The following is a 17056-nucleotide window of genomic DNA, read 5'->3' on the forward strand; positions in this document are numbered from 1 at the left end:
TATTATGTCTGATGATCGTGTTAGATTACATGTGGAAGCATCTGTTGTTTCGGTTTCTTCTTCACTTGTGTTTTTTGGAAATTCTGTACAGAAGATGTGTACTAGCACCCCCTACTGTATAACAATGAAAACACGGATTCTAGGTGCACAAGTATAGCTAAAATACATTTAGACTTTTTCTAAGTATAAGTCAAGTATACTTAAATGTAATTTTAAGTATATTTCTGAGAAGTACATAAAGCCCATTTCTGAGAAGTACATACAAAGTAGACTAAAAGTATACTTTCCTATTTTTAGTTTAAAAGATATATACTAATAGCACACTTGAATAAACTTCTTTTTCGTAAGGGTGTGTGAAATGCGCTAGGCTGTCCTATTCTGCATCAGTACAAATACCTGCAGGCGTTGCGCGTGTTTTGCTTGCTTGACCTAAATAAAGTAAACTGTGACAAATTATACCCAAACTTTCTTCATACAGTGGACTACCAGTAAAACTGATACAAATTTGGGACCAAAAATTATTCAGACCGAGTCTAGGAAAAAATGAAGCTGGGCATGCCCAGGAGACTACAAGCTGTCATTAAGGCTAAAGGTTGCCTGACTAAGTATTGATAGTTGTGTAAATACTGTCATACTAACAGCTGTCTTAATTTTTGGTTGATTGTAATCCATTATATGCCTTTCTATTAAAGTTATCTAACATTATCAAGATTAATTTGTTCTGACACAGTTTAACTCTGAGTTCTTGTCATATTTTATTACCATTTTCTAAACTATAGCAAATAAACTGTGATAATGTGAGAAATGTTGAAGGTGTCTGAATAAATTTAGGTTTGACTGTATCTATTTGATAAATGAAGTTAACCAACTAACATTATACATACTCTTTTGGTTTATGTACCCAATATTTTAAAAAATGTACAAATGCAATAAAAATATTGGTATCGGTACTCGGTATCAGCAAGTACCAAAAATAAAAGTATCGGTATCGGGCGAGTACTGGAAAAAGTGGTATCGGTGCATCCCTAATTAAAACACACACAAACATTTCGGTGCTAGTGTTGTTTTAACAGTCAACTTAATTAGTGGTATCTTGTGGCCACTAGAATATGCCAATATGTCATTTTGTGTGGAATATTATAATGGTTATTTTAGCTTGACTAAAGATTGTTTAACATTGACTGAGTCTGGTGTCTTTTACAGTCTAGGGTGGCCATAACAATTAACCAGTATCAGATTGACTGTATTTTACAAGCCCTGATGCAGAGAATTGATGTGTACAATATCTCAACGCAGTTGATGGCTCCATGTTTCTGTTCTAACAAGCAGTTTATGAGACAGATTTCTAGCATATGGTGTGTGGGTTCAGTTTTGGCTGTGACTGGTATCCTCCAGCTGTAGTGATTGACTCTGACTCAGCAAATTTAATATCGGACCAATTTAATCTGCATGTACTTCACTTTGCACAAACCAATTTATCACATGGTGACTACAGAAAGTACAGAGTAAATAGTCCTTGACGTAGCCCAAAAGACTGAAGAGAGAGGGGTTAAATGAGCAGAGATGTTTGGAGGTGAGCAGAGGAGAGGAGAGTGTTTCTGGAAGCACTGGCACAATGGAGCATAAAGCAGACTAATCAGGATTAGTGAGGACAGGTGGAGAGGGTGGGATTAGACTGCTGCTGTTTCTTCAGCAAACACACACTTCTTCTGGAACTACACTTTCCCTCCCTATCTTCCCTCACAGACACTTCACTACAACTCTAAATTTAATTGCATAGCTTTTCATCCTCAAAGTAATCAAATTATTTGAGATAAATAATTTCGCATTAAATATGGCGATAGGCCAATATAATTTATCCAGCTGTATAAACTATGGTATATTTGCTGTTGTGGTGATATAAAACTAAACATCATTTGATGATTTTAACTCACTTTTCATTTGCCCATTACATTTCATAAAGGTTTGTTTCGAGAAGTCTTGTCACTCACTAGCAAGAAAAGCATTAAGGCAGAAATGTTGTAACAGAGTCTTTGATTTAAACTTTAATAGTAAAAGTTTGATTCATTGCTGTGAATCAGTTCAAACTGTTAATTTCAATGAATCAGTTAATTATCTAGATTCATTTTGCATCACTCAAAAATGAAATTTATTGTAATATTTCCATATTAAAATGTTTTAGTATGAATATACTGGAAGTAGGTTTTTTAAATTGTTTTTTTTTTATTGTTTTCACTTGTATTCTGAATCTAATTGGCTACAGTGGCTATTTGGTTGAAATGACAGCTCCTTTAATAGAAAAAAACACCCCTTTAAATGCTGAGATATATATACAGGTGCATCTCAATAAATTAGAATGTCGTTGAAAAGTTCATTTATTTCAGTAATTCAACTCAAATTGTGAAACTCGTGTATTAAATAAATTCAATGCACACAGACTGAAGTAGTTTAAGTCTTTGGTTCTTTTAATTGTGATGATTTTGGCTCACATTTAACAAAATCCCACCAATTCACTATCTCAACAAATTAGAATACTTCATAAGACCAATAAAAAAAAACATTTTTAGTGAATTGTTGGCCTTCTGGAAAGTATGTTCATTTACTGTACATGTACTCAATACTTGGTAGGGGCTCCTTTTGCTTTAATTACTGCTTTAATTGTATTATTATTCAGATCAGCAGTCTTCCCCATGATTGTGTAGCCTAGTGAACCAAACTGAGAGACCATTTTGAAGGCTCAGGAAATCTTTGCAGGTGTTTTGAGTTGATTAGCTGATTGGCATGTCACCATATTCTAATTAGTTGAGATAGTGAATTGGTGGGTTTTTGTTAAATGTGACCCAAAATCATCACAATTAAAAGAACCAAAGACTTAAACTACTTCAGTCTGTGTGCATTGAATTTATTTAATACACGAGTTTCACAATTTGAGTTGAATTACTGAAATAAATTAACTTTTCCACGACATTCTAATTTATTGAGATGCACCTGTATATAAACACCAAAAGGCCAAAAATATTGAGATATTGAGTAGCTAATGGTGTGTGTATTGCATTAGCTCACATAGTTCTAAAGAAAGAGAGAACGGAGAGAATCGTATCTGTGCCGTGCATCCTGGCAGTGCTTTTGTTGTACTGTGGCATTGAAGTGTTGTAGTGACAGTAGGAATGAGAATCATTACTGCTGTAATATAGCCCACGAACGTGTAAGCAGGAAAAAAGCACATGGATTCCAATATTCTCAGATCGGTTTCAGGCCTCATTCATATGTATAAATGAATCTGATATGAATCGGATACGTGCATTTGTGCCTGACATGTAAGCAGACAGATCAGATATTCCCCTGTTAATGCGAGTTGCATGTCAAATGTTTTTGAAACAGCTCACGGTACAGATATATCTATTACAAATGAAGCATTTCTAGTTGACTAGCAGAGTATTAATTTCATTCGTTTGTGTTAAATAAGAGGCGATCTGGCACTGACATGTGTTGCTTTAGAAATCATTCTTGTTGCCGCTGATATCAGTGACGGTAGCTTGTGCAAAGATGAGCGCTTCAATCTATTGCTGTTGTGGAGACTCTCTATTCGTTCGGGTGAAATCACAAAATAAAATGCACACAAACATGTCTCTGCTCTTGATATACAATCACTGATAAACACATTTGGTCTTAATGTGGAAAAGAACCCAGAACCACTAACATGTTTACCACAAGTTCAACCGCTAGACCTCTGGATGTTTACAGCGGATCTCTGTATATAATCACTGTCATGAAGAATCGGTACTAATTAATGATTTTGATGTAAGGATGAAACTATCACATTAAAAATGTTTCTATGAGTTCTGTCAATAAGTTAAACTCATTGCGTTCATATTCTTGATTCATCTGCTTTTCTATAAATAGTATGCTTTATTAATAAAGAGTTTGGTATTTTAATATTACTGTCTAATGCATTGAGCCACGTTAAGTGTTGTTCAAGATAAGCCCATTTAGTGTAAATGCAGTTATCGGATATGGGTCACTTTTAAAAGAAGGTGTAAGCGGTTCATTTTAAAAAAATCGTATAAAAAATTGTATACAGTATAGTCAAAAAAATCCGATTTGGGCATCCAGATTTGCAGTGTAAATGCGGCCTATATGTGTCTATAGCTTCAAAGTCTTTATCCTATTAGTATAGAGAACTCTTACAAGATAAAAAATGTCAATGGATATTTTCCCACTAATATTGACCCTTCACATTTAAAAGTGATATATTAACACAGAAGGAGAGATAATATCAATTTATGCTGGTTAAGTACAACATGACTCTCTGCTGCTGGTGGGAAAATCAATCCAGCTTAACAACCACCCAAAGAGCCATTATACCACCCAAAAACAGCATAGCCCTATAGACCAGACTCATCTTACCTCCTGTCTTTTGAAATTCTGCACACACTGCTCAAACTGTTCATCTTTCGTCTCATCTGCCTTTCCCAACTTCTGCAGAACCTGAAAACAGAGACAGAAACACAAGGAGTCAGAGAATTTGAAATAAATAAATAAAAATTATAAATATATAATGCGAATTTTGTATGTAACCAAGATGTAACCAAGCACATTTCTACTACTTACTTTTCCTAAATACTTTAGTGTTAATGACTAGATCAAGTAAAATGCAAAAACATATTTTTCCTGCCAGCATGAACATTGGTAAGGATGACGTAGCTACCAGTTCCCACAGCATTCTCATTGATTTAGCCAAGCCATGACTGAATTCCCATGAGGGAATCCTCTAACAGTGTCTGAATACCCTGTGGACAGTATGACATACACACAAAGAAAGGGCTGAGCGGGAGCGGGGGAGGAAGAATGGGCATAAATTACACTTCCTAGTCTGTCAGGTCTCACTGCCAAAAAGAGGACTTCTGTCACATGATCACCTTGCTGCCTATCCATAGTGACTAACACATGAAAATGGCTTTCGTCTGTTACTCAAAGATTGAATTTGCTGAGAACAAGAGGGGTGCCTGTTTTGATTTTAACTCAGCTAGAAGTATTCAAAAGCTTCTCAGTTTTCGCTATACCCTTTTTATGTAATGTTTGAATTGCTAAATATTTACACAGTTTGACTCTTTGATTCAGTACTCCAAAAGACATGAATAATACACAACATACATACAATGACAACATGAAGTCAATGGACATAATGTAAGCAGGTTCTGTGCAAACAATTGAAGTCTTTATAGTCTATTACAAAGGCAATGGATGTTTTGCTTTGGCAAACACACACATAGTGCTTCACCAACAACCTTCTGTTTTTTTCAACCAGTACAGCTAAACCAGATTGTTAGTATGTTCTTCTATTTACCAGCTATCCAGTTTGTCATGCAACCTAAAACCTGTGCTTCATGTGGTGTACAAATTAACTGGTTTTATTCTAGTCTAAAATATTATGGAATATTCATAATCTAATGTCATTTTAGCTCCTTAAGGTAACTTCTTAAGGTGTTTTTTTTCCAAAGTGTATTACGTGAAGTTCAACAGTGAACTCTGCATAAAACATGTTCGATCAGAACATTCCCCAAACATTGTTCCAATTAGCCTAACAGATTTGTCTGAAAAGGCAGCACAGTACATATTGAGCAATATTGCAGATTTACAAGCTCCCAGCATGCACTGCCACATGAAGGTTATTGTTAAATACTTGTTGTTTATTTGTTTATTTACTGCATGCTGTCAGCTCATCTTTTTACTTCATGATCTTTAGTTGTGTCACTGTCAGTGGGGTCTGTGTTCAGTATTAACATCAGTGTGTTCACACAAAATTGTTGTTTTTTCTTCTGTCTTCTTCTTCAGAAGCAAAAATTGCAAAGTTAACTATAAACCATATGAATATAAAACCATAACAATGAAATGGCGACAAATTCAAATGTATTGTACTGCTAATTGATATTTTGCTGAACAAGAAATCTGTGGTTGCTTTGACAAGAATGTATCGCCTGAACAGGATGTTTGGCATTTACAAACAAACTGAAGGTGGCAAAACATCTGTTACAGATGACAATTAAGACAGTTGCTGAAAGGAAAAAAACCCTCAAATGTTATGTTTAAGTAATGATTACAATTACACTAACATGTTTGATGTGTTAGTACAGTAAACTGTATGTACAGTACAGCTCAGTATACAGACAATTGCTGTAAGGCTGTTACCTCCCACCACATGTGAAAGTGAAAGTATAAGGCACGGGTCTCCTTCAGTAAACCACAGGGACAGCCCCCTGGGAACATGAATCGTGTCAATGCTCCGCATTACTTCTGGGTGGTAAGAACGTGCCATCTGTTTTCTTTGTAAGACACTGACACATGTTGGAAGAGGCTTTGATATGGATCAAAAGATAACATCCCATTATACATATACTGTATAATACATCAGGAAATTATCTGCATCACAAAGATGCAGTATATTAACATTCATGCAATGCTTTATAATCAGGATTCAGGAACAATACGTATAAGGCACAAAAATATTGATAAAACTGGCAAATAGAAAGGGTTCGGGGTCCAGGGTTTCTGCTGGGAAGATTAATAATTGAACCATGTACCTCCCTTTGTTTTTTAGATATATTGCCTAAATGTCTAATTATTTAAAAGTGCAAAGTTTTAAACATAGCACTGTATAAAAGGCAAAGACCAAAATCACTCCAGTGTGTGCTCATCTGTATGATTAATTTCTTAAAAACTGTCATAAACCTCACATCTAGAGCTAGAGGATCAACACTGAACTCTCCAAAAGGCAAATGGCACTAATCTAAGACACAAAGCCCAACCTGGAAACACTATACAGCGGTAGCAACCAGCCTATGAAATATTAACCCAACTTAGGCCTTAAAATCACACTCCACCCTGCCTCATCCACACTGGGCAGTGATGTACTCTACTGTAGTTTATGTTGACAAATAGGCTATCCTTCATAAAGTGTTTTATAATGTTTAAAAAATAGTCTCATATCTTTGCTAAACATTGTGGAAAAGCAAATGTTTTATAGCAAACTTAACAGTGCCACTTCAACAACGATAGTTTAATTATGATGCTAATATTTATCCTGCAATACACAAGAGCATAAGACAAATTAATTTACATGCTTTTTTTGTTGTTGTTGTGATGCTGCTTAGTAAAGGCATTACATTATTTGTAAAACAAGTCACAGCACTTAGCACAATGTTTCATCCAGTTCACAATTACACTGTCACGATGCTTCAATCTTCCTGTGACGGTAAGCAACAGGATTATGAGTCATTTCAGCTGATTGTGAGGTATTTTGTCCCCACCGGGACTCAGATTAAAGGATCCCTTACACCCCTTATCATGTTATCTGCCCTGGTCAGGACCTTCTGTTCCAGAGGCAGTCATTGTATACCTGCTCCTAAATGTGCTGGTCTTAACCCTTAAGGGAATCATGTTACACTGATAGACACTGTGAGCAGCCAGACTGAACATTCTTGAACTGTGTGGCTTCATGACGCTCTTATAAAATCAGAGAGATATCTGAAATCTGATTAGATATTTTGCTGCATGGCTTCAAACCTGCATCATCAAAATTGTGAAATCATAAATTATAGGGCCTAGACCAACTAGAAATGATACCAGAATATGACAAACATTTAATATAATAAAAATGAGGGAAATATGACTCTATGTTGGCAACAGACCAAAGCTATGATTTTAATTATTACAAGCATTAAGCATGAGTCATCATTTAAAAAGCAAGAACAATAAGTTTCATGATTGATTGCTTTTTAAATATCTTGAGGCAATCAAATGTATCAGTCATTAATAACTGCCACAAAGGTCTTGTCATTATGAAAATGTTTTTAGTTGCCTGATGTCATTGTAGTGGTTGTGGTTTTGATGCTAAATGATCTCAGCATAAATATACACAGAAAATCTTTACAATAAGCCTCTATAAAGAATATAAACTTGCACTGTGGTTATAAAAAAATCACAAGCTAGAGCTAGAGAGAGAGAGAGTGCTTGTGTGTGTAATTTTTCTTTATATATACATATATATATGTAATATATACATATAGTATTTTTGGCAGCAGCTTTTATTTATAATGGGACATTTTTAAAACTGTTCCGATAGATAATGGCCACTAATATTATTAAGAGATAACATGACATACAACGATTAAACTGATAGACCTCCATCAAGCTGGTTAATCAAGTCTTGCACCAGTAACAAATCAGCTAAACCGTGTTTTAACAGTACGTTTTTTTTTTTTTACATGTTTTAACAGTAGAGACATAGACCTAATTCAAAAGACAAATACACAATTTTGTTACTTTTCATAGAAGAAAGTTGCAGTGAAGTTCTTGAATTGCAGCAAACACACATCAGATAAACCTAACATGAACATGATATAAACACTATCCCACTTTGCCGATGATCTTTCCCACTTCACCTAAAAAATGTGAACACCAATCTATTGTTTTTATCTACTGGCATCGCAAAATCCCAAAGACAGAGAATATAAAGCTTTCATCAAGCCTCCAGGAATCTACCAAAACCTGTCTCACTTTTGCACAATTGACTGTGAAAAACACCACACAGTGTGACACCCGTAGTTCATACACATGATAACATGAAACACGGGTCTCAAGGGTATCTTCACTTTCGATGTCTCATCACAGTTGGCCCTCAGTCTGTGAGTGAACCATGGGGATTAAAAGAAAAACAATCCTCTTACTGCAGCTCGGCTCGGGCTCGGGAAACCCACTACTGCTCTGTTTACCAGACGCCTTCAGTTTACTAGCTGACAGACATTTCACATTCAGCTCGCTACCAACTGCAAAATATTGCGCAGGCTGGCAAAGCAAAACCACGAAAACTAAATCCCATTCTACAGCTAAATACCAGTTTATTTTCAAAAACATCAAGCGAAAGCGACACGCACTTACTAGTCTATTTATATGTCGTTCTGAACAGAGAAAGACTGTCGCGTCTCTCTCTACAACCACATTAAATCGGCCTTCACGATCTCGTGGCCACTCGGAAATCTCCTCCAGCTAGTATTCATACCGCATAGACGAGGGCATCCCCCGCCTCCCCTTCTCCTGACCTTGCAGGAAAATGACAGCTTCAACCAACATCTTGAGTAATAATGGATTACATCGTCAGAGATGCAAGGAAAACGTATATAGGAAAAAAAATCAGCCATAAGACAGGGGATGATTGGCGAGACAAACAGTAATACGTGGCACTGAATCCGTGACACATTATTAATCTAACAGTCATCCATTGCTTTCAAACTGAGATGAATCATTTCTCCTTCAAGAAGGTGTATACAGTTCATTTAAACCACAAAGTATCATAATTCCTCTTTGGTTTAAGTGGGATTTCTGTCATGGAGCAGCTCCTCGGTCGCTTTTAAATGGCAGTGCTGGCTAAGATTGCAGTCTGCGCATTTTTGACACCGGGAAGGATGTTTAAGGTCTAATGCACTGAAAATGTAAACTAAGCATGTGAGAAAGCAGAAAAGAAAAGACGTTTTTCTCTTCTAACCTAAAACATTGCAGGTTAAATCGCACTGTTGAATCTCCTTCCCCTGCCTGGAGCATCTGCTGGACAGCTCCACGGACACAAAATGCTGCCTTCGGCTTTATCAAACGTCCTCTAACAATCAAGTCGTTGTTGATCTATCACAAATAAGGAGATAATTAAATCCATACCTTTTCCTGCGCCCGACTGAGCCTCTTTTGGACGTTTTTGGCAAATATGCCCGTCTTTACTTCAGCCATGGCTGCTAGTGCTCTGAAACGAGAAAGGCGACGTTTCAGCACCTCCAGAGCAGTGGACAGCGGAGGGGGAGGAGCGGCATTTAAAGCCACAGTACGCACCACAGAGAGCCCTTACCAAACCGCTATTTCTCAATATCTAAAATACATGATATCAAATACGCTTGAGAATTTCATCGATCATTCTTCGGTCAACATTATAGTACGTATCAGCATGTGTAAGGCGATGTGGATACCTAGAGAGACTGGTAGAGCTTCGCAAGTAAATGTGCTCTACTGCATCTCTTGTGGTTGCATGTATTCTTACACTCTCCCGTTTTACGCTCCAATCCCTCCCTTTTGCCTACTTTTGATGCCCCCTCATTGGCAAAGGCAAAGCAGGCGCGGTCACGGTCACCTCTACAGCCCCTAGCCCTAGTCGTCGTCTGTTTTAATTGAGAAATTTTTAATAAATTGCATATTTTTTATTTTTAATGTTTTAGTTGATCTTAATGGAGTACATACTGTTTTATACTTAATACATACTTTGAAATCCGTGCATATGCAAAATAATTTATTTATAATTTATTTTATTTATTTATTACCAATTTCACTTTCAAAAGGATCTCCTATTATTACTAACCTATCAAAAATGATAGTCTCAACAATTCTGAAACAATCTAAGTGTCATCTAGTGGATGAAAAAATATCCTGCAGCCTTGGCCTGGGCAGTAGATTTCTAGGGTCGGATGCCATAAGGCTCTATATATTTTGGTCAAACTATTTTAAGTTTAAAATTCAAACACATGTATTTCATTGGTCATATCCTGAAGGCAAACAAAACAGAAAAATGGCAGATGGCTAGGCCGAAGCCACAAATGTGATTATATTATGACAATTCATATGATTAAAAAGTAGGCCTATTATAAGAAAATATTAATATTTAAAAATCATCAGGAAAACTGACCCAAATCATGAGCCTTGAAGTGAACAAAATAAATGTATTAGCAATAGTTGTGTGACATAGCCTAGCCTACTAGGAACTATTTTCAAGAAGAAATGCTGAAAAGCAGCATGGTTTGTGACACCTCGATCAAAAATCATTCAGAGAGCTTGCCAGAACCAGAGAAACGCTATCCTGAGTTATTTGACACTAATGCCGATAAAATTGTTATTCTAGTAGGCCTATTATGCTACGGGGACTAATAATAACAATAATAAACATTTATTTGTAAAGCACTTTTTATACATAAAATGCAACTCAAAGTGCTTCACAAGCATAAAATCAAATCAAATAAAAATCAAACAACTATAAAAGGTTCAAAATGTAAAATAAAGCATGCAGTTTGACCTCAATATCAATATAAAATAATAAAACAACGATAAAAGAATCAGAATATACAATAAAACATAAAAACTGACTTACAACTTCACACCACACTAAACGCTAACAAGCCCAAATAGACGACAGTATGCCACAAAAATGCCCAAAAACTGTTCAAACGAAGAAACATTTGCTTGAACAAACAAGCTTATCGTCGAATAAAATAATAGTAGACTACGTGGCAACAGTAAGCAGCAACGCGCCGGAAAACTACAAATCCTACAATCCCCTTTTCACAGGAAGTATTCGTAGGCTTTTCCTATTGTAATCTTCATATTTTGTAGTCCCTGTTCGGCAGGACAGTAAAAGCAGGTGAGTTATATAAAAGCGACTTCGGCTGTTTTTGCTGAGATTGGAGAATGATTGTTACTATTCGTTTCGTTACTGATGTGGTTATATCACTGATGAGACAGTGGAGTCTGTCAGAATGCGGAAGTGTTTCTGTTTGCTTGTGTTTAGTTGTGTTGTGTGCGTGCGTGCGTGCGTGCGTGTGTCCCATAACTTGTTTGATTTGTATTTCCCTTCTGCATTAGCCCGCTATGCAGAGATCCAAGTTGGACGTCTCTGTACATGTGTCGTTATGATTCAGGTACGAAGGATGTGCAAAATCGCCAAAGTCACCAAGTCAAAACCATGAATAAAACCGCAAAGTCTGCTTGTGAGTCTGACCGACAGAGTAAGAAAAAAAAAGTCAAAACGAGTCATGGGTATGCCATAGCACTGATTTCCTTAATGCAAAATATTAGTTGATAAGTTATTATAAATTTAGTACATTTTAGCTGCTTATATCGAAGCTTACATAACTGATCCTCCTCTTTAGATCGACACAGGGCACTCAAGGACACAAAGCAGATGTGAAGGGTCAGGCAGCTGAAAAAGATGCTTGTTCTCCTGGACCTGAGAGAAGCTCTGAGTCTTCCCACACTATGCAAAAACCTGCTCAGAAGAAGGCTAAATCTAGTGACAGTCATTCATCCCAGCAGGATCTGATGAAGACGACGTCTGCTGAAGATGAAAAGGGGTATTCTGTCTGTCAATTCAGCTCTTTCTGTGCATGCAGTATGGCTGTAGCTTACCATACAATAGGTGCTTTTGGAGAGAGAGTGTAGATTGTGCCACTTTTTGCTTAAGTGTTATTCAAGGCAAAGAGAAATAACAGTAGATAAAATTAATACTTCTAATTATAATTCTGGATATCTGCTATCATGTGAAATTGAGGTTAAACTAGGTTCGTCATGTCAAGGGTTAGCTTAGACAAGTGGTTTTGGAATACATTTACATTTCATCTACATTTCAAACACCACACCAACCGTTTTGGGAAAATGCTTATTTTAATAATTAATGGCTTCTCTTTAGTCAATTAATTTACTGGGTTTATATGTTGTCAATTTGCTAATATAAATGTAGGGCCCCATGATATCAATTATATCTATTTTTTTCATTTAAATTCAAATTTTTTTCCATTTGTTTTTTCATTCCATTTTAATGGTTAAATTCTTAATTAATTGAAATCATGAAATTTATGCAATTTAACAACAGTTGATTGTTACATTTATTAAATTGGGGTGCTATGAAATATGTTTTATTTTTTGCTAATTCCATTTTATTTTTTTCCAAATTCTGTGTTTTCCATTTTAATATTTCTGGACTCCATTTGAATGTTTTTAGTACATTTATTATAATAAAAAAGCATGTCTAATCATCTGAATTCATAAAACCTTTTTTTTCCCCATAAAAATTTAGTAATTTTTTAAATAATAGGACCTTATGACAGGTTTTATTTTTTCAGAAATGCAAACGCTAAAACCACCACAAGCATCACACAGGCTTGAGTATGTGCAGTAGATGAAACAGCACCATTTAGTCACACAGAGACACTCAGTACATGCAGACTTCATATTTAAATAGCAGTCTTTTTGTGCTTCACAGACACTAGTCCATAACACGTTTTGATTCATTTTTGTTTACTAGATTAAGGAACTGACACAACTTACTATGCACCATTTTGCATAAGTCTTTGTCGTTTCATAGTGATGTGGACCTGTACAGAGGAGAAGAGGAAATACAAAAAGAGCTGCAGGACAAGCAGCAGCCAAAGTCAGGTAGTGCCCAGTTTTTGAAGAATGTTCAGTGTGTATTGAAATGTTGTAAAGATGTCTGTGAGTTTTTTTTTTTTGCCTGAGCTAGAGGTGTCTTTATTCCCATCAGCGGCTGTTGGTGAGACCCAGAGCAGTGTATCAGCCGCCGAGGATCTTCAGACCTATAGCGAGAGAGAATGGAAAGGCAACACTACAAAAAGTCTGCTTATCCGAAAGGTGAGCCTGTTTCTTTCACACATTACTGTAAGTGTTTCTTTTTTAAAGGGCATTACTCACACATGCCTCTTTTTTTAGGGATATGAAGCAATAGCCAGTGAGTTCAATCTGCGCAGAGTAAGAGGTGATAACTATTGTGCACTAAGGGCGACGCTCTTCCAGGTGCTCAGCCAGTCAAAACAGCTTCCTGCCTTGTTACATGACTCTGAAATGAGTAAGGTAATTGAGCCTTATTGTGCTTAAACGTTAGACATCCCTATTACATTACATCCTCACTAATTCTGTTCTTGCACAAAGCAGCATGACTTGATCATTCAGGGCTCAACGCTAAGGATTTTTTCTACTGGCCAATATTTTATCTAACCCTGCTACAAAAAAATTAAATAGTTGCTGTTATCATTGTTTTTGTTTTTTGTTATCATTTTCTCCTCTTTGCGTACGTCTTCAGCATCTTCAGCCACTGTTAACAGCCATTTATACACTTCATAATATTTCCACACAAATTACATGTTGGAAAATGATTGCAGGCAAGCCCGGAACAGAAATCGGTTGAAATAAAACAAATAATGGCCAGTCGACCGGTGCATCTGTACTCCACTGTATAAATTAAAAACAGATGAATCATTGTTTAAGCTACAAAGTTACTCACCGGGAGGAGTATTTTGACACACTTTTGTATGTATTTGTCCAAAGCGCACTGTGCACACAGCGTGCGAGTACTGAATGGAGTTGTCTTTCACATCTATCTTGAATGCTTTAAAATTGCTTAATTTTTTAAAATAACTTTAAATATGTGCAAATGATAAACTTTATAATCAGGCCAGTGACAAACTTGTCAACTGTCCCGAGCGTCTTTCACTCTGGCCCCGGGGTCATCGGGCAGTCCTTATTGTCGAGCCCTGTCATTATATTGTGCATATCAATATAGAATGTTATTATGTGTTAAGTTGACTTGGTGCATTATGGATTTCCTGTTGTAGTGGCCAAAAGAAATGCACTCTGATCAGGATTTCATTAGAGAGTGGCAGTTTCCATTTGAAATTAGCAAGAGCAAAGTGCAGCATCTTGAACAATGCCTGGAGCTACTGAAGAATAAGGTAACTTTTGTTTTATTTTTCCTTAATTGCTTCTGTGTATTTATATACACTTCCATTCAAATGTTTTGGGGGCAGATTTTTTAAATGTTATTCAAAGAGTTCTCTAGTGCTCACCGATACTGCATTTATTTGATCAGAAATACAGCAAAAAGAGTAATGTTGTGAATTTTTATTACAATTTAAAATATATTTACAAATAAAATTTATTCCTGTGATGGCAAAGCTGAAATTTTAGCAGACATTATTCCAATCTTCAGTGTCACATGATCCTTCAGAAATCATTCTGTTGTGCTGATTTGGTGATCAAAAAAAAAAAAGACTTTAATGTTTGAAACAATCAGTGTTGTTCTACTTAATATATTTGTGGAAACTGTGATAGGTTTTTTTCCCGAATTCTTTGATGAATAAAAAGTTCAAAAGAACATTTATTTGAAAATAGAAATCTTTTGTAGCAGTATAAATGTCTTTACTGTCACTTTTGAACGATTTAATGATTTAAATGAATAAAGGTATTAATAAAAAAAATTATCGCATTGACCCCAAACTTAATTGTACCCAATTGGAAATATTTTATTGTTTTATCTTTAGTGGCAAGAGGCTGTCCAGTGTAAAAGTCTTGAGGAGAGGGAGTGCATGTGCCAGCAGGTGTTCAGAGGTCATGATGAAGAGTATGAGCTTCTTGAAGCACTGAAGTTCTTGATGCTGAGGACTGCCATTCAGTTGCACTCAGATATGGAGAAGGGCTCTGATGTACCAGAGTTCTGCTGGCTCCTCTTTGCTCGTGACTCGTCCAAATGCCCCAAGACATTCCTCACCAACCACCTCAGACATGTAGGCTTCAGTGGTGGGCTGGAACAGGTTAGTGCGGTTTAATATGAATGATTACAAAAAATCTTTAGCCTTGTTTAATTATGGACCAGTCGTGTACAAATAATAACTACTAGATTATTATATCTACTGTTAATTAATTCATTGCATTGTTTCAATGGTTGAAGTGATTGTATTTCATGATGATATAATGTTGATATAATGATATAATGTTGTTTAGGTGGAGATGTGCCTCCTGGGTTATTGCCTTCAAGAGACGATCCGGGTTGTTCGGCTGTACAAGTGTGACACTGAAGAGTTTATTACATACTACCCGAACAACCACAAGAATGCCAGTCCTCTATGCTTGCTTACAGAAGATGACAGACACTATAATGTACTCGTCCCCAAAAAGTCCAAATTTGATTCATATGGTAGGCCAAAGTGGAATCCACCTTCAGATGGACAATCAAGCATAACAACACATCTTTAAAGAGTAAATGGCAATCACTCACAATCTACAGAACTCAGGAGTTACAATCCTTCATGTTTTCCACATGGCTGTTCTTGAGTTTATGTTTTGTGATATTTTTTTCTTTCATGTTTTAATTCTTAGAAAAGCGTATCTTTATTATTCTACCTATGTCATTTTAAATAAATTCTGTGCAATAGTTTTATGAGACATAGCTGGACCTCCAGCTAGAATGGGATTTTTAAAAATGTAGTTGATTATGAAATATTTAGTTTACAAAGTTAATTATTGCTTTGCATATTACAATAAAATTAAACAAATTTTTAGATGTTACATGTAGCTAATTTAGTGTGCCATTCAGTTCAGGAGTTTCCGCTGGTTTCAGTATCTTCTTGTACTGTCTTCAGTTGTCATCATCTTAATAGTCTGGCAATTTATTACTTTGCAGAGCAATGTACACAGCGTGGACAGGAAATGAGAAACAGGCACAACTCAATAATTCATACAGCATCTGAAGCATGCAGCATTACAACAGTCCGCCTCCATCTCAGATTAATTGTTCACTGAAACTTTATAATGAAATGTTCTGACGATGGAGTAAAGAAATGGCAGATGTTTCAGAAGTTTATGAATGCATGAACCTTTCAATTGATAAAAGGTTTTAGATTTTGGGGGGCGTGATGGCTAAAACCAGCTTCAACTGATCTTGTATGGTTTACATTACATTGTGACAAACGGATCGAAAAAATTACTTTGGTGCATATTTTACAAGCACCTTTATATGTTTCTGACTGGCCAAGTTATTCTGTGCTTAAAAAAATTAATGGTTTTAAAATCAGTCCTGTAATTAATGGGTAACCATGCAAATGCAATTCAAATGTAATATGGTCTCTTGCAGTTGCAGAATTTTGTATCAGATTTAGTTTATCAATACAATTACAATATTCAGGGCAAGAGAAAATAAAAGCACAAATCAGTGTTTTTGCATCATCCAATGAAATAAAAATCAGATTCAAACAATATTGAGATGGATAAAGTCTCAGTAACAATTTAAGTGAAATTTAAAACTAATTATCTGTAATGACAGCAAGACTCAAATAATACATAATACAAAATAATGTATTTTTTCAAAACTCAAGACTCTTATTTTTTATTTTAATGTTTGTATCCCCAGGATAAGTTGCCCCTTTGGGGGTATACATTCACTGAAAACAGAACACTTGTTTAT

General features: G+C 35.9%; 2 protein-coding genes across 11 annotated transcripts in view; one reads left to right on the plus strand and one right to left on the minus strand.

Moving 5' to 3' along the window:
- LOC107556781 (amphiphysin-like) overlaps window positions 1-11205 on the minus strand; it is a 34689-nt gene extending 23484 nt beyond the window's left edge. For 3 of the 7 annotated variants that reach the window (XM_016239996.1, XM_016240017.1, XM_016240009.1), the window contains exons 1-2: window positions 9709-10026; window positions 4408-4488 (exon numbers count right to left, since the gene is read on the minus strand). In XM_016239996.1, coding sequence (XP_016095482.1) covers window positions 4408-4488; window positions 9709-9777 — 150 coding nt within the window. In that variant the 5' untranslated portion in view covers window positions 9778-10026. Of the gene's footprint in view, window positions 1-4407; window positions 4489-9708; window positions 10028-11179 lie in introns of those variants that run through there. The other 4 variants (XM_016239989.1, XM_016240003.1, XM_016240025.1 and 1 more) reach the window with 4 other exon arrangements.
- A 148-nt stretch (window positions 11206-11353) lies between these two features.
- On the plus strand, window positions 11354-16813 carry otulinb (OTU deubiquitinase with linear linkage specificity b). Of its 4 annotated transcripts, none has more exons than XM_016240062.1 (9): window positions 11354-11449; window positions 11671-11844; window positions 11958-12158; window positions 13169-13239; window positions 13346-13452; window positions 13531-13671; window positions 14433-14549; window positions 15138-15407; window positions 15598-16813. In XM_016240062.1, the coding sequence occupies exons 2-9, from the start codon at window positions 11708-11710 to the stop codon at window positions 15847-15849; spliced, it is 1296 nt and encodes a 431-aa protein (XP_016095548.1). In that variant the 5' UTR covers window positions 11354-11449; window positions 11671-11707; the 3' UTR covers window positions 15850-16813. The 4 variants fall into 4 exon arrangements, with proteins under 4 accessions (XP_016095548.1, XP_016095555.1, XP_016095560.1 ...); XM_016240069.1 differs by having other exon boundaries at window positions 11671-11813; XM_016240074.1 differs by having other exon boundaries at window positions 11671-11795.
- Window positions 16814-17056: the final 243 nt, after the last annotated feature.

The sequence above is a fragment of the Sinocyclocheilus grahami genome, unplaced genomic scaffold (genome assembly GCF_001515645.1).
Source record: "Sinocyclocheilus grahami isolate Dianchi unplaced genomic scaffold, SAMN03320097.WGS_v1.1 scaffold21.1, whole genome shotgun sequence".
NCBI lineage: Eukaryota > Metazoa > Chordata > Actinopteri > Cypriniformes > Cyprinidae > Sinocyclocheilus > Sinocyclocheilus grahami.